At 38.1% G+C, this 17,674-nt stretch overlaps 1 protein-coding gene across 2 annotated transcripts in view; it reads right to left on the bottom strand.

The window, feature by feature from the left end:
* The window catches only part of LOC140953554 (uncharacterized), a 22,861-nt gene extending 5,686 nt beyond the window's left edge, over positions 1-17,175 (bottom strand). The window contains exons 1-19 of one of the 2 annotated variants that reach the window (XM_073402961.1): positions 16,802-17,175; positions 16,073-16,202; positions 14,907-14,988; positions 13,942-14,027; positions 13,433-13,548; positions 13,017-13,103; positions 12,035-12,155; positions 11,477-11,533; positions 11,160-11,211; positions 9,922-10,159; positions 9,336-9,401; positions 8,945-9,031; positions 8,411-8,510; positions 7,933-8,014; positions 5,664-7,367; positions 2,740-2,920; positions 2,021-2,111; positions 1,445-1,484; positions 853-893 (exon numbers count right to left, since the gene is read on the bottom strand). In XM_073402961.1, coding sequence (XP_073259062.1) covers positions 853-893; positions 1,445-1,484; positions 2,021-2,111; positions 2,740-2,920; positions 5,664-7,367; positions 7,933-8,014; positions 8,411-8,510; positions 8,945-9,031; positions 9,336-9,401; positions 9,922-10,159; positions 11,160-11,211; positions 11,477-11,533; positions 12,035-12,155; positions 13,017-13,103; positions 13,433-13,548; positions 13,942-14,027; positions 14,907-14,988; positions 16,073-16,202; positions 16,802-17,022 — 3,582 coding nt within the window. In that variant the 5' untranslated portion in view covers positions 17,023-17,175. The remainder of the gene's footprint in view (positions 1-852; positions 894-1,444; positions 1,485-2,020; positions 2,112-2,739; positions 2,921-5,663; positions 7,368-7,932; positions 8,015-8,410; positions 8,511-8,944; positions 9,032-9,335; positions 9,402-9,921; positions 10,160-11,159; positions 11,212-11,476; positions 11,534-12,034; positions 12,156-13,016; positions 13,104-13,432; positions 13,549-13,941; positions 14,028-14,906; positions 14,989-16,072; positions 16,203-16,801) is intronic. The other variant, XM_073402962.1, reaches the window with a different exon arrangement.
* Between the last annotated feature and the right edge of the window lie 499 nt (positions 17,176-17,674).

Below are 17,674 nucleotides of genomic sequence, written 5' to 3'. Positions count from 1 at the left end.
GGCATGGCAAGCCTGAAAATCACACCACAGAAGGAAAAGTGCTTGGAAGTAAACAATCTTAAATTTGCGATTTTTTAAACAACAAAAGAGATTGAGCCACAAGGAATTAAGCACAGTTAACATTTTCAAAACTCCAGCTAGATGCTGCTGAAAAAAAAAAAACTGTCCAGGTTGTAACGGATGACATCTGGGAAAGTAAAAACCACAAAATGAGAAATTGCTGGAGGAAGCACAACTATCCACTGATCAACACACAAACGTTCTATTCTGTATTTACCTTGCAATGAACTCATCCTTTTGAGTCCACATCCCTTCAAAGCCATATGACTTGGGGCATCAACAAATTTAACAACCAATGACTAGTATAAACTATGGTATAACATTTTATAAAATAAATAAGATAGTACATGCGCTCCGATTGGCCGAGAGGAATGTTTGCATGAGAGTATGTAAACATGGTTGTGGCATCAAGATGTTTTAATTGCTTTTCGCGCGCTAGTCATGCAAGCACAAATTTGAAAAAGTTTTCAAGTTCAAAACTCGACAAGTTTACTTTATTTACCCATTCCTCCGTCGGCTGAAACTTGGAAAATCGTTACAAAGAAGGTGTGTCAATTTTTTTTTCGCTTAAGCTGACAGTTTAAGCGAGAAAAATCCATATTTTGAATAGCATATTTTTGCAAAACAATTAAGAACTGATTACGCGTGCGCGCGAGAATTCTCGACAGTTATGCAAACCCTCGACTTCGTCTTGCGTTTGCATAATGGTCTCGCATTCTCCCAACCCCTCTCGTGTTTATATCAGGCTATGCAAACGTGGAAAACTTTTTCTATTGCTTAAGTAGGTCTTACTTGTTGCAGTTCTCCGCCATCCTCAACAGAACTATCCCCACCTGTTGAGCCACGGGAATAAACATTAACATGCAAATCATACAATGTTTCTACACATGTAGAAAACAACTAGTGCATTAGCTACTCACATATATTCACTGTAGGCATCTGCTGCTCACCTTTACGTACAAAATATTATTGATACTACATGAATATGGTTTGCAAATTAGAACTCACTGCCAAAATTAATAACAAACCAAGAGAATGATTTCCAAGCACCAAAGACAAGCACAAGATGGGAAAAGCACCAAGTTCAATAATAATATTTTCCAGCAGGTAGTCCAGTTTATGTTGTTGGAAAATTAAAAATTAGCAATTAGCAATCTTTCATGAGCTGGGAATGTGTTTTGTGACCATTCACTTATCCAACCAAAAGCTGCATAACTATGTTCGTGTCTGTTTGAAAACCAATCACGTTCATATACAGCCCTGTAATCCTGTCTGACTGCTGTTTTAGTTTTTTTCACACACAATCATAATCAAGCTCAAAACAAAACAATTTTCCCTACTGTATGATAAAAAGATACTGCTCCAGAGTATTACTATAACATACCAGTTTGTCCTGATAGCCTTTCAGTGAGTCTCCTGTTTTCCTATTAAAGCCACAAAATATGAGTTGTTAGTAAAATCCAACTAGTGGTCTATCATCAATGCTGCATTGTGATTGGTTGAGCAACTACTAGGCTATATGTTATAGCCCACTAGTAGTGAAAAGCGCTGGCTTTGAAAACCAACACAATGGCAGGTGAATCACGTTTTGCTAGCTAAAGTTGTTTTGTCTCAATATTAATTTTTTGACCAACTTGTTCGATTTTACTTAAACAATAATTATTCCTCTCACTCTCATATCCTCTGAGTCAATAGCCCATTCAGCCTTCAGCCTCATGGGCTATTGACTCAGAGCCCATTTGGGCTCAAGGAACAGTTAAGTATAGCAACACTTCTCCTCAAGTCACCTCCGTCCACGATATGAAAAACACCTCTATGTAATTAGTTCTCTTGGTCCCATGGATACCATACTACAGAGGTTCAATCTGAAGGTAACTGTTTTTTTGTCTCTGTCTAATTTGTTTCCTTCCAAAATAATGCTCATCCAAACTCAAACTTTAGTAGACCTCTCTTCTCTAACCTGTGGCAGAAACCTAGAAACCTTTTTCACCTCTTCCAAGAGTTTAATCCTCTGTTGATAGTTGTCCTCCAGAACTGCATCAGTAGCACACCTGCAGAGTCAAATGCAATGTCAGTAAAATTAATATAAAAATTGAGGATTGAAATAAATTTTTAAAAAAATGACTTTATAGTGGTAACCCAGTAGCTTATCTATGTAACCCGCAAATTAGGACAGAAACAAATAACTGAAATAAACAAAACAAGGTTAAGAATACCACCTAGCTGGAAATTGAGAATCAACCTAGGTTAGAAAATTTTAACCTGAATTCAATTTTGACCAGTATCATCTGCCTCAGGGTTAGGTTGAGTTTATTGGCTGAGAACATCACTGTTACTCTCGTAGCATTAAAAGGTCATCCACAGAAGACCATGAGAGCATTATTAATAGGGACAGTGGAATTGAGTTTCCGAAAGGAAAGACATGTTACAGGTCATTTGATTTCAGGTTTACACTTTTTAACCTAGGTTGCCTCTCAATTTCTAAGACTACGAGAAAAAAATCAAAAAATTTAGTTGAGTTGAGTCAAAATTAACCTGAAATCTCATTCGACCTATAACAGATACACAAGATCAGACAACATAGCAGCCAATCTTCAAATAATAAGAGAAGGCAAGAGCAACCCCAATTCAAAATAAACAAGGAAGCATATTAAAGACTTTGCAAAAGAGTTCCCTTACTCAGGTTCCTGTTCTTTTCCTACAGCTTGCTTGTTTCTCTTTGCTTCCCACATTTGTCGCTCAACTTGCAGAAGTGCTAGTGTCGACGCTTTCTCTTGTTCAATCTGCTCCATGAATTCTGCCTGTTTTTTCTGCATTAGAATTTCACTTTCTTGAAGCTTTGATTCTCTTTCCTGAAGAGCTGACAACCAAAATTCAATGAAAGTTAGAACCAAAGTGTCAAATTGTCCTTAACTGACTCCCACTTAGCTCAGCTGGAATGCTGCACTGCAAGGCTCAGGATCCAACCCCAACTAAGACAACCAGCCAAGGTCATTACAAAAATCTGGGATGCTTACCATTTACACAAAACACCTGGGGGAAATCTTGTGCATAAATGTGAAACTATAAAAGTTGCCATAATGGGAGCATGACCCACAACAAAGCATAAGTATCTAAATTAGCTGAACAGATCAAAAAGAGTAGAAAAATGCATTGCCTTAATAGACAGTATTTGTATTCTCCGACAGTCCTGGGAAGAGTAGGCCTTGATCATGAATGCGAGGCTCATGCGGGGACCTTCTCCCCAGAGGACAAACAAATAATGAGAAAACTGCGGCTGAGTTTGCCGAATTTAAGGAAAATTTTTAACATTGTAAAGTTCCGAAGGGCTTACATACTTGAGAGGTCATTATTTCAAACAACAAAAGGAAGATGTGCTCATTATTACTAAGAAAAACAGCGATCCTAACCATAATTATATTGATGAGAAGAGTGCTTGGTGAGCGAGTTTATAATTTAATATAAACAGAGATGTTCTCAAAATCCCCGAACCCAGTTTAATTGTAATTTTCAGTGTCCTTTAAACTTTTTGAAGAATATCTTTCATTGAAATGGACGTAATTGTCGAAAGCCTGCGATAAAGTTAACCGTGATGTTATCACACCTACTTTGCAGTTGAAATTTTCTAACAGAGCATATGCAAAATCTTGAATGTGTATTTGAAGTAAACCAAACGACTCATTCAGTGGATAATTACTTATCAGGACAGGGCTTAGCGTTCTGCACACAGTCCATGTGCATTTTAAGGAAGTTCAACCGGTTTGAAAAAAGATGACTAGGTAAAGTTTATTTTTAAGTTTACGTTACATTATCTTCGATAACAACTGTGCGAGAGTACAAAAACGTGCACGCAGTTGAACACAGAGTTTGGTACAGACAATAATACTGAGCAGTTTAAACTCCACACTACAGATACACACAAGAGAAAAATAATAAATTATAAGAAGAAGAAAATTATATAAAAAGGATTCGAGTATTGACATTTTGACACAATAGACCATTTTCTTGATTACTTCTTGTTTCTTCTTATAGAGTACTAAAGTGATGACGTCATAAAAATGAAATTTCTGAAATTATGGGATTTGTCAGGATATTCTGAAAGAACAATGTCCAAGAGGCCTACTTGCCAAAAATGAGCATTTGGGGGCAAATTGTCTCTGAGATCGTAGCCCAGTTATACTCAGAAAACTCCATACAAACCCTTCTAATTTTTTTTTGGGTCGACCCAAGAGAAATTTAAAAGGGTTTGTATGGAGTTTTGTAAGCATAACTGGGCTACGATCTCAGAGACAATTTGCCCCCAAATGCTCATTTTTGGCAAGTAGGCCTCTTGGACATTGTTCTTTCAGAATATCCTGACAAATCCCATAATTTCAGAAATTTCATTTTTATGACGTCACACTTTAGTACTCTATTGGCTTCGTGGCTTTTTAACTTTTGCTGTTAGTACGACCAGGTCTTCCCACAGTTTTGTTTTTTGAAACAGATATCCCTTTAGCTTACCCGTAAGGTTTCAGCTTTCAAATCTTGCAGTTTTTTGCTGATTTCTATCGTTTTGCAGCAATTCAGCCGCGACTAACCAATGTTTGTTTGTGTTTTTGCCAAAAAGGTCCCCGCTTTCACCTCGCAATCATGCTGTGAAGTCTCTCGTCCCAGGGCCGTCAGGGAATACGAATATCGTCTATTCATAGACCATATTTTCTGAAGCGTCTTGAATGGAATGGCGGGAATCATTTAATTATTTTCTAACCAGAATTTCTGGTTTTCCCATAAGCAACTGGTAAGTACCCCTTGTACAGGGCTTCTGATATTTCGCGGAAAAAAAGCAAAATTTCGCGGGATTTTCAGGGGCAAATTCACGGAAAAATCGGCCGAATTCGCGGGAAAAAAGTCAAAATTCGCGGAACAATCGGCCGATTTCGGGCGATTTTCGCGGGAGAAAAGTCAAAATTCGCAGAAAAATTGGCCCATTTCGCGAGATTTTAGCGGAAAAAAGTCAATTTTCGAAGGATTTTCAGGGGCAAATTCTTTGGAAAATCGGCCGATTTCACAGGAAATTTCGGGGGGGGGGGAACCTCACCAAGAAACAATCAGTATAAAAAAAACAGCCGATTTCGCTGGGGTTTTATTGGCAAATTTCGCTAAAATCGATCAATTTTGCGTCGATATGACCAGCGTTGGTGAACTTTTTTTTTTTTTAACAGGGATAATCATTTGTTCTTTCAACAATTTGCTCGATTAAATGAGCGAATGTTAAAGCTATTAACATTATGGTTAGTGCCCAGTTTTTCGCAACGTTGTTTACTCGTTGTAGTGACGAAGGTTCAAGCTAATTTTGGACGTTTGGGGTGAATAAAACCGGTCTAATAACCAAGATAAGTATTAAATATGTTTTGCCGACATATATTTGGAAATATTTCTGGCGGATTTCGCGGTATTTCGCGTTTTTTGGAAAATTTCGCGGGATTTCGCGGAAATACCTGAATTTCGCGGGTCCGCGACCGCGCGAAATATCAGAAGCCCTGCTTGTAAGATCACGTGCCTGTGAAGGGGACACAAATAGAACCCACGCTACCATTTGAAAGTGAAAATTTAAATTTTACCTGCCAAAAGTTCTTGCTCCCGTGCAAGGAAAGCACCATGTGCCTGTTCATATTCTCCTGTTACCTTCTCCTTTTCCATCATGATGGATTTTAAATTTTCCTCGTGTTCCTGTACACATTGAGTTAGCTCCTTAATCTTTTCCTGTGCTTGAAACAAGGCACTCTCTTTCTCTCGCTTCAGTTTCATCATTATAGCATTAAACCTTATTTGTTGATCTTCCTCATAACGTGATTTACTCTCCTGAAGTTTCTGTGCAGCTCCCTCATGCTCATCGAGTTTGGATTTGTACTCATTCAAAACCAAACTCAGTTTTTGCATTTCCTCTTTGTGCAAAGATTCAGTTGTTTCCTTTTCAGTTTGTAATTGTTTAAGCTCTTCCAAAAGTTTACTTTTCTGCATCTCAAGTTCTGATTTCACCTCTTGGAAAGTACTTCTCTCTTGTTCAAATTGTGAACTGAATTGTGCAAGTTCTTTCTCAAATTCGTCTCTAGTTCTTCTGCTTACAATTCCACTAACATTTTCCCTAAAAAAATCTCCCTTTTGCTGTACACTAGCAACAGCAATCAAAACATCCTCTTTTATCTTTGATTCCAAGTCTATTAGAAGTTTCTTACATTCATTAAGACACTGACGAAAAACCTCAAACTCTTGCTTGAGACAATCTCTAACTTTCACATTCACATGATGAAGTTTCTCTCTCTGAGAAAAAACACTTTCTAAAGATTCTTGAGTAGTCCTTAACTTCTCCTCTGCATGTTTTAATCTTTCAACCATTTCATTCACCATGGGCTGATCAGTTCTCTCAACACGTTCAACGTCTAGGGATCCTTTCCCACAAGACTCTTGTGAGCCAGACTCTGTTATCAGCAAATTACTATCAGAGCTATGCTCTGTTTGAGTGCTGTGATCAGTTAAACTTTGAGAACCAGAACTAGCCAGGGTTGTTGTCTGACTAGCATCATCAAGAAGTGCCGTGCAATCCTCCTGAAGCACCCCTATTGGTTGAATATCAGGGCGGAGATCGTTTGCATTCACATTGACAGCCAAATCTGCACCAAATACAGTCACATAGTCTTCATGTGCTGATCTGAAAACCGAATCACTATCTTCATCTAGACCGGAGCTTTTTTCAGAGGCACTATCACTACTACTTTTTTTCCGCTCCTTGGTTTTATCATCATCTGCACACTGTGAAGTCTCTTCTCTAATATGATCTTTTCCCACATTTGTCACTTCGCTAACAACTGGTATGCCTATGGTAGAATAGAACTGATTTCCTTGCAGTTCTTGTACAGGAGTTTTTTCCTCTTTCTCGCAAGACCATTCAACTTTTGTGGAAGCATCCAAACTCATTTGTGTAGCCTTTTCAGATGAAGACATTTCCGCAAATGATTCAGTTTTCTGGTCTCCCACACCATCACTAGTTCTGCGTTCTAACAAACCCCGCAACTGAGATCTAGTGTTTAGACTTTCAAGTTCTTCCATTTGTAGGCAACTTTCTTTGCCAGTTTCATCTTTCATACAGACACTAACAGAGCTGGTCTCCAAGTAAGCAGCTAATTCTGGGATCTGTTCCTGTAGTTCTTGAAAATCTCTTTCTGTAATGATGGGGAGTTGTTCATCAAAGGGTCTTGGAGGTTTTTCAGGAAATTTAGAAGGTCTGTCACCCAGACCACCAAAAAGATTCTGCAAGAAGTGCTGCCCTAAAGGAAAATAAAAAAGGTAGTCATATCAGTGAATAATAATTTATATAACTCCCATTATATTAATAAATAACATCAGATAATTATTTAAATGCCTCAAGGCAAACAGAACCAATGGTACATTTGTGTAAATTTAAGGCTGATTTTTTTCCTTTAAGTTTAAAATTGTCTGGACTTTTCATTGGGATCTTCAACTCATGCATTGTCCACAGCTTTTACTCTTTGGTTTTTTCTATGTTTTGTAGAAAAATACTGAGGCTAAAAGGGTCCTTATTTTATAATGATGCTAAGCATCATTTACAGGAACACAAGTTATCTTCAGTTGTTTCTTCCATATTACATAAATTACATCTATTTTTTTCAGCTTCTATTAATTAAAACCCTCTCAAAAAACATGTTAAGTGCAGCTTCTCCTCCACTACCTAAAAAAAGAACTCTGAAAAATGTCCTTTCACGAACTTGAAAATTACATGGAAACTGGTGGGTCCTTGACCGACTTTATAAATAGAGGTTAACCAAGAGAATAAACACATGCATAATAGTTTCAGTTGATAATAATTATTACCAAACTGCAAATCAAACTCCTCTCTCCTTGCAGTTTCCTCTGATCTTGCCTGGACGGATACCTCACATAACTTACTTGCCCACTATGCAGAAAAAAGAAACAAAGTTACATATTATAAGCTTTTCCTATTAACAGTGCAATATCTTCCAGATTTAAGAGGACAGACTCTAAACAACTTGTTTGGAAAGTTAATTCAAGGAAGGGCCTCTGTAAGTTCTGAGGCAGTTGTAACCATATACATACATTGTACATTCTAAAATGGTTTAAGCCCAGTCTGAGCTACTCATTTCAAAAGACCTGGTAGGTGGAATATGTTCAGCTGGGTAAGTGTACTCCTGAATATAGGACTGAAGTTTGAGTAACTGATGTATTTAAAACCTGTGCAGAGGTCACCATTACAGTCAACCTACGTTGAGTAACATCAGTTGATGATATTTAACTCAGATTATCGACCTATAAAACCAACTGCATTCTGTACCTTTTGAAACTGTGAGGAAAAAGATCTCCTTCTGACCACTTCAGCCACCGCTAAGATGTAAATTCGAGGTGCTTCATTTACCTGTTCAATAATTTCCAGCCTGAAACATTATCCATAGAATAATAATAACTAAGATAAAAACTGAACAAGATGATTTTGTAGTATGTGCCTGTACAGCATGATTTGTACACATAATTATGATAATAATTATAGAGAGATTTGGAGTGATGTTTAAGGCAATCGGCAAACGTCGCATTCAAATTGAGAATTTTTAAAAATAGAACAAGTGCAGCTAAAAACAGTCCAAAACAATAGTATCACAATAAGACAAAACTAACTTGAAGCTACTAATTTTGGAGTAGAAGTAATGAACAGTAAAGCATAAGTTAAAGGAAAACTTGGTGACATGGTGCAATTCACAGTTGCCATTTGCCGTAAACTTGACTCTAAAAACGAGAAATGTTAGAAACTGTCAACTGAATGTAGATTTTGCACAGTCTTGTGAGTCATTTAAACTGTTCTACTAATACTTACCTTCTTTTGATTCTTCTGATATTTTCATGGTACATTATTACAGTGCCGTCACAGTCACATATTTTCTTTTCCACATACATAATCCACCTGTAAAGCCAAGTAAATTTTTATTTCATATGAAGAATGGAAAACTATAGGCACACAGTCAAACAGTTGTAACACAATTCTTACACATATGCAGGTGGTCGTAATTAAATAAGAATCACCGACGACAAGTTATAAGGGCTGCGCTGGCTGAGCTGTTTGAAGTTCAGATAGTTCTACACCTGAATTTATTTTCATGAGGCCCTTTAATTTTGAACAGATATTCCATATCACGTAATTTTAAAGAATACCATGTACATGCTAAGTACTAGTTCTCAACTCTTCAAACATAATATTTTAATAATACCTTAGTCTAGTGTGGAGATTAGTAGACAGTTCATCTTTGGCTCTTGCACATCTTTTCCTCACATCCCTTGAATAAAAAAGACACTTTTCATCAAAAGAATTGTCTTGGTAGAACTAATAACAACACAAAAAGCTTTCTACAGATGTTACCCAGCTCTCTTGAGATCAACCCAATGGGCAAGTTGAGAACATAATTTACTAGTGAGCCGGATCATGAGAGGCACGTTTTATGATAGAGGTAGATTTTTGAAACTACGGTTCTACCACTCGTAGTTACGCAGTATAAAAAATAAAAAAGGCAGGTTGTTATAAGTGGGTTGTACTGTAGTAGCATTTTGTGTGTTGTTGTTCCCAGGCCCTTCCAAGATGGCGTCCAAAAAGCGAAAGGTCAACTTTTCAGCCGACGCTATCTTGAGCAAAATTAGCCACGCTTGTGAATTCACGCAAAATGTGCAACAGTTTCGGAAGTCTTAGTATGGTGAAGATACAAGAAATGCTGAGAATGGTGCATAAGCCGGACATGACTTTTTTTGCACACTGTGACTGCATGGACTTCATCGAAGCCTATTGGAATACACTGAGCTCACCTCAAATGTGAATGATTCTTCATCAGCATCATAAGCTGTTTCTGGTGACTTGCACAAAGATCAGGAAGCACTGAGGGGTCACCAATATTCTGCGCTCGGGCTTGGTTCTGTTGAAAACCCTGAGCCATATCTGCCTGTGACTGTGTCAAGGTCTGAACATTCTGAAGAAGCTGCTGAAGTCCGGCTAGTCTTTCATCCAATCCTTTTATCTCTTTCATGTTAGTGTTGTCAAGAGATTCTGATTTGAAAAGATTAAAACATGTCAACTGACATAATTATACCTTGATTAAGTGTCCCAGGAGACAAAGACCTTCTAATATCTTTATAACCAAAGGTAAAAGGGTAAGGTGAAGGCACACATGATCCAAAGGCCCAAATGGCAGGACCTTACCCTGGTTTCCTTAGTATGAAGCATGTCTAGGAGTATTGCTATTCTCCCTTGGATGGGATCCTAGTCCATTGCAGGGTCCCCCCCCCCCCCCCCACCCTGCCCCCACCAGTATGTCGCTAGTACCCATTTATACACCAAGGTGAAAAGAGAAAAAGTGGAGTAAAGTTCCCTGTCTAAGGAAACAGCGCAACAGGTGAGGCTGAAACCCTAGAACCCTAGACCTTCAGATCCGGAGCTCGAAGTGTTAACCACTTGGCCACACACAGGATGGTTAATGTCTGGGGACTGGAAGTGAATAATCCCATTTTTTTTTCTTATGGGGTCTGTTGAGTCATTGACATTCTGGTCCTTTTCCAGATGAATTCACAACCCTGTTACAGACCATAATATTGTAAAAATAGAAAGCCTGTTCATATGGCTGGCTGAGTGATGAAAAACAAGGGAAGTGCAGTTTTTTTCACCTATATACATGTATATATACATGCTTGATTGGGAATAATCAGGCATCATAGGGAAAAAACTAACCTTGTTCCAGAGTCAAAGTGAGGTAAATTAATCTATCCCTCTTTTCAAACATAAAGGGTAATTTTTAAACTCTGTCCCAGAGCCAGAGAGGCAAAAAGCATGTACATGTACCCTGTTAAGCAGCACATACCTGTATAGCTCATATATGGGGGTTACCCCCACCCCCGGGGTTTACGCCTTTTAGAGGAACCTGTATTTTGTATGTAAGATGCAACACATGTTTAGGTGCCATCTGACAGCTGAGGGCAGGTGGAGCAATAGAGAATGATGGAAAAAGATTTGAATGAAGTACAATGTTAAAAAGATCCTTAGAAGCACTTACCTAAAACTTGATTTACTTCCCCAGTGATTTCACTGAGATGAGATTCATCAAACTGAAAAATTAAGGATACCACAGTAAGTACACTCAGATTTCAACATTACTAACAACATAAACGACAGTACAATACATGTTAATTCTTAAAAGCTTCAAGATTTCACTTCAAGTTGCCTTCTTTTTTCACCAAGTATTGTACAATGTATTTGAAATCTTTGAACACAAGATTCTGAACACATCACCATTCGAAATTATGCTGAAAATCTCCTCTTTAAAAAAAGATCAAAATAAAGATCCCTTTTCCATTTTTTTTTTCTGTTTACCTGCTCAACTGCCTCGATACACTGTTTAACCATATCCTGGAGACTGTTCTTGTTATCCTAACCAAAATAATTAACTTTTATTCACAACAACTCCATACACTTCATTTATTTGTACTCAAAGTATATAAATATTTCTTTAAAAAAATTTATATCCACAATAATAAATTATTTAGGTAAATCCAACTAGTGGACTTTTATCAATGCTGCGTTCTGATTGGTTGAGCTATGACTAGGCTATACATTATAGCCCATTAGTAGCGAAAAGCACCGGCTTTGAAAACCAAAACAATGGTGGTTGAATCATGTTTTGCAAGCTAAAGTTGTTTTGTCTTGATATTTTTGACCAACTAGTTGGATTTTACTAAAACAATAATTATTCCTCTTGCCCTTATGGCCTTGGCCTCACGAGCTATTGACTCTGAGCCCATTCGGGTTCGAGGAATATTATTGTTAAATATCCTGTAACTCTTTCGACGTCTAGTCTCACATGCCCCCTCTAAGGAATTATGAAGGCTTTCACCGGTACAAAGAACAAACACTCAGCTGAGCATGGGTTACCTGTGCACTAATCCAGTCTAAAAGACTAAATCCACCTGGCAGCCTATCCTTAAACAGCTGTCTAGAGATTAGGCAAGGTAAAACAGGTACTCTGGCTAACAATGGCAGCATCTGCTTGAACCTAAAAGGGAGGAAGTATTCCAAACAAACTATGAACAAAATCAAATCAAGCCTGCGCCACAGATGAAACTAAACCCTGCTAACTTGTCTGTCTGCGAAACAGCGCCAAAATCCTTGTTCGAGGCCCCCACCTGTGTACCTGGATTGGGTACCCACCATGATTGGCCTGTTAAAAAACCAATTGCCTATTTGCCAATTAGGATGAAAAGAAATTTGAAACGCACTTTGTTGAGTCCGAGGGGGTCCCAAAACAAGGATTTCAGTGCTGCTTCGCAGACGTTATTAACTGACGTTAAATTCCCCCTCTGAGACACAGGCTAAATAAAATAAAGCCTAAATGTTTTTAATTAGTGGTTTTCTTTTATCGAGACAGCATCCAGGGTTGCAACTCACTGGAATGGAAAAAATTCTCCAGATTTATTTTACCTTTGCCTCAAATAGATTTTCAAAGACCTTACAATTATGTAGACCATGAACAGTCTTTAATATCTTCATCATCAATATGTTTTTGTTCTTTATGACATCTGGATTTTCAGGGTGCAAAGAAAGTCAGTTTTACAGCCTGCCATTCAGGCAAGCTGTAGTTAGCATGTGCTAGTCCGCAAGTCATTTCAACTAGCCCCAAAACCCTTTTTGATTGGCAGGATTGATTACAATTATTCTGTCATTTGAATTGCCCCCAAAAACAGCACTTGCTCGTCAGACAAGTTAAGAACACTAACCCCTGGCTATAGGACACGACTTTCTTTGCATGCTGATTTTGTAAAGGATTTGGAGTATCAAGATCAATGAACATACCAATGTCATTTCATCAACTCCTGTCAAAGGATTCCCTTGAAAAAAATTTGAAAAATAGATGTACCTGTCTAAAAGCTCTATGTATCTTGTCCTTGAATCAAGAAATTCCGTGTAGATTTGATGAACACTGCTTGATCTTGACCTAAACTCACTGTTGCAGTAAAGAAAATACAATATTCAAAAGCCAGCTTACAATATAGCACATTTTTTGCTGCTGTCAATCATACACAAGTAATTCCTTGAAACACAGAACAAGATAAAATAGATCAAAATTCGCCAATCACAAATCACAAACCATGAACTTTTGAGCTCGTAGAAGTAAACTTCTGTTTCCTAAGAGGTCCACAAAGATGTTTGAGGACAGCAAAGAGCAAAAACTTTACGTGGCTTTTGAACTTCAAAGTTTGCATGGTTTTGAAAAGAGCACTAAAGCACAATATTATTTTAAGAAAACACTCTTTGTCTACCATGCAGCAGTACCTCGCGATGGTCTCTAAGTTTGCCACAACTGCTGCCCATCCTTTCTGTTGCAGTTTTTGTTCGCACACAAGGTTTTCACAGTTATCTGCAATCTCCACTGCTAGTGAATGGAAGTCCTAAAATAAAATTTTAGAAATGATAAGAGTTAACTTCTCAGTTTTTTTCCTATAATTAATTATTTTTTCAGTTGAAACAAGGACAATGCTATATTGTAGCTGAAATTTCAAGAACAACACAAGGAGCCGCATTCAAATAATTGCCTTCGTTCAACAACCAAAATTAAATAAGCACTCCAGGCACTAATTCTAAAGCATTTCGCAAATATTGTTAAGGGACAGGACGTTTATATAATGCACGTCTGGGTACTCAGTCTTCTTTACCCTTTCACAAGAATTTTATCAACATCAAGAGCCTCCTCCTGGCCCTCTCATTTCCTTTCCAGAGGTAACATTTCTGCTTACACAGTAGAATGCCATCATAATGTTATTGTTTACATGTAGATCACTTACAGTTGCTAGCTGAGCTCTAGATACAACAGTCTCATAAGTTGGTGGCAGATTAAAGGACTTTTCAACTTGCTCCTTTAAATTGGCTTCTGCAAGGAACAAAAATTAATGTAGTACAATAATAATAATAATATACACCTATAAATTATAGCACCTTTCTCTTAGTGATCCAAAGTGCTTTACAATCAGTAAATACTTAGAAAACAAATAATTCAAATACAACATAACATGATTTAAAACCCCAACAGGCAGGAGGCAATCAGTTGGCTATTTACAAGCGTGGCCAGAATTTGAACTCGGGACGACCGAGAACAAATCCAGCCAGTGACCAGAGCGGGATTCGAACCCGGGACCACTGGACTGCGAGTCCGACGTGCTGACCACTCAGCCACGCTGCCTTCACAATAATAATTTTATCAATATAACCAATAAAAATGTACCTACAAACTACTATAATCTCATAAATTACTACTTGTGTTCACATTACACAGAAACAACTTGTTCCAGTTCTGTGAGCCTGTTGTGTTCACATATATACTGAACCAGATAGTGCTTTATTTATGTCGGCTCAAAAAGCTATCCAGTTATGGTGTAAATGTTACAGGTCAAAGTTAAACTCAGTTTAATATTTTTTAACCTCGGTTGATTCTCAATTTCCTTTGTCTCCTAGCCCTAACTATTCATGGATTAGGGCTAAGAGACAAAGGAAATTGAGAATCAACCTAGGTTAAAAAAATTGAACTTGAATTTAATTGGCCTGGACCCAGTTGTTCCAAGGCCGATTAGCATTAACCCTGGGTTAAATTTTAACCCAGGTTTCTTTGTCCTAGTTTGCAAGTGCAGGTGGGGGTGTGACTGAAGGGTTGGAATTAGCACATGCACAAATTAAAACCTCTGTATTAAAAGAAAAATTAGTAAAAATTCCACCATAACATACACTGTAGAAATAACATACATGAAGTACTCACCAGATCCCAGGTTAAGGCTAGGTGATGGAGGTACAGGGGACTCAATAGTGGATTTACTGAACAGGAATATTGGGTTGGTGTCCTGTTAGAAAAATAGATTAAGAATATATTTTTGATTTTCATCCACAAGTGAGTCACCTAACCTTTTTCTTAAAAAATGGAGATGGTATTAACCAGAAACACTTGTAAAAACATGTACACCAGGGTTTTGATTCTTTTCTTCACAGATAGAGGAAAAAGTAACATAAGTAAGATCTTCGATACACATCAACTAAATTGCTGCATCCCTTGTTTTTATGAGATAATAGTTGCTCCTAGGGCTAGCAAACTCTGGCCACCTAGCCATGAGTCCTAAACTCCAAAGAGAAAAACAGGTCCCAATCATCCCCCAGAACTGTCTTCACTTTTCACTGTATCCAAGGCACAGACAGCCATAACAATATTATTTCAGAGCCCTTTCCTTTGCCTACAGATGACATCAAAAATAACATCTACTGACTAATGGGCCTACCCACATGTGAGATCTTTTATGGGATACAGCTTTTAACCCACTTTAAGCAGAAATTCTCCTTTTTAAGGTTATTTAAGTACCCTTGAAATAAAAAATAAGTTCGAGGGCTTCAAGGAACAGTACAAACCCTGGAAGGTGTCCACGATATATTGATAGCCAAAGAAACTGGCTGAAAAAGGTAGGAGCCAACTACCACTTAAGGGAGGTGTTCATCTTATAAAGAGTGTACATGCTAACTCTCCCGGATTGTCCGGGAATCTCCCGGATATGATAACAATCTCCCGGACTCCTGTGCAGGTCACCAAATGAGCTTTTCTGTGCTTTAATTTCGAATTGATCCCATTTTCTCCCAAAATTCAAATTTTCGTTGATTCAAAGTTTGGTTTCTGGGGCATTTTCGCATGTATGTCATCACTGAAAAAGATTATTTCGCCATTACGTTCATAAAAGCTAATTGTGATGGTCTGTACCTCATGTAAGATTAGGGACTAGATCGAATTGTGCTTATGGGGGGGGGGGGGTCGGGGTCAGGGGGGTCAATCGTTGATATTCAGGGGGGTAATGCAAAAGAAAGAGTCTCCAGATTTTAGATTTCCAGAGGCTGGCATCTCTAAAAGAGGTTGACTGTAACACCACTGAATTGCAGTTTACTTACAGTTCCAGCACTGCTGTAGCTACAAACTCTCTCTGATGGATCAAGTGCTTCACCACTGGATATCAACAGTACTTGCTTATCCTCAGGGATTCCAGTCACAGAGGCTACTGTGCTCATAAGTAACTGGACACTGTTAAAGACAGCAAGTACACTAGGTGAATGTTTATGTTTTAAAACCCTTTAAGCCACACTATCCAACTTCTCTAGATTGATTTCCATGTAAATGCCTCGCTGGTGGATGAATTGACATTCAGATATTTTGGAAAAGGGTTTTATTTTTTTTAATCTTAAATAATGGTGATGGTCTGAGTCGAAGGAAAGTACAAAGCTACAAGTGAAACAAAATTAAACCACAACTGAAAGAACAAAATTTTTGTACAAAACGTATGCTTTGCCAAAAATGTTCACAGAATTATTTATAGTTGTCAACAATAATAAACCAATTAAGAAAAGTGGAGTTAAATAATTGACGAAACTAAAATATTAACGTCTACAGTATCAATTCATAGCTCGCACTTGTTCTAAAATTAACTTTCATAAACAAACCACCTATTAATACATTTGTGCGTCAACTGAAATATTCACACAATTCAAAGAAAGAAACATTGTTTATAATCTGTATTCGCAAAGTTTTACGTAGATAAGCTTTCTAGCTAGGGCAAGCAGAACCAAACAAGTTTACATGAATTACACACTTTCATATTCTGAATATTTCAAGAATGATTTTACCTTTCCATTGCGAGCTCCATCTCAAAAGTGTATACCGTTCCCAAGTCCACATGAAATACGTGTAGCATCTTGACTTTGCCTCCCCTGCGTCTTCCCGTGTGGTCGATATTAGATAAATTCGAGACGTATTGCTCAGTCTGCACAAAAACTGCTGAGTATCTTTGTGGGAGAAATGCAGGATTTCCGATGGCTATGCCCGAGGGAACAGCGACATAAATCATACATTTTCGCCATCTTTGTTTTCTAAATGCATCAGGCGCTCTTTATGACACTCTCTTCCTTCATTATAAGGAACCCTTTATGGGAAAATAGGAAAACATTTTGCTGTCTTCGTCGATTTTTGATGACTTCACCTCTTTCCTTCACAGTCATAACATCTTCCAATTGAGCATGCGTGACCATTTTGCCTGCTGACCGGAAGTTACTTGACGAAAAACAAGGGTGTGGGCGGGGCGTCGGGCGGGGACCGGCTCGCAGAGTAGCGCTTGAGCAACACTGCCTTGATACGAAATACACCACCGTAATCATTTAAAAAATTACCAGGAAGAAAGCATTCAAGAGGGGGCAACTCCCATGTAAACGGGCTGAGATAGTTGTTGCCTTGTCTAAGGCTGTATATGGCAGATTTGATACATTCAGGTTATTCAGGATGGATTGCTAATATTTTGCCAATATATATTTTATATACTAAGGGAAAGTTCATTTAATATGACAAGGGGGGGGGGGATGAAGATATTGAGGGGGGGCTCCGAAAATTTTTAGACACCCGAAGGGGGGGCTCTGAAAAAATTGTTGCGCTAGGAGGGGGGGCTCCGAAAATTTGTATACTTCAAAACCAACACATGACATCATCATACAGATCGGATGGTTTTC

Source organism: Porites lutea, chromosome 12 (genome assembly GCF_958299795.1).
Source record: "Porites lutea chromosome 12, jaPorLute2.1, whole genome shotgun sequence".
Taxonomy (NCBI): Eukaryota; Metazoa; Cnidaria; class Anthozoa; order Scleractinia; family Poritidae; genus Porites; species Porites lutea.
Note: the sequence above shows the minus strand (reverse complement) of the source record. Positions and strands in the feature narration are given on the sequence as shown.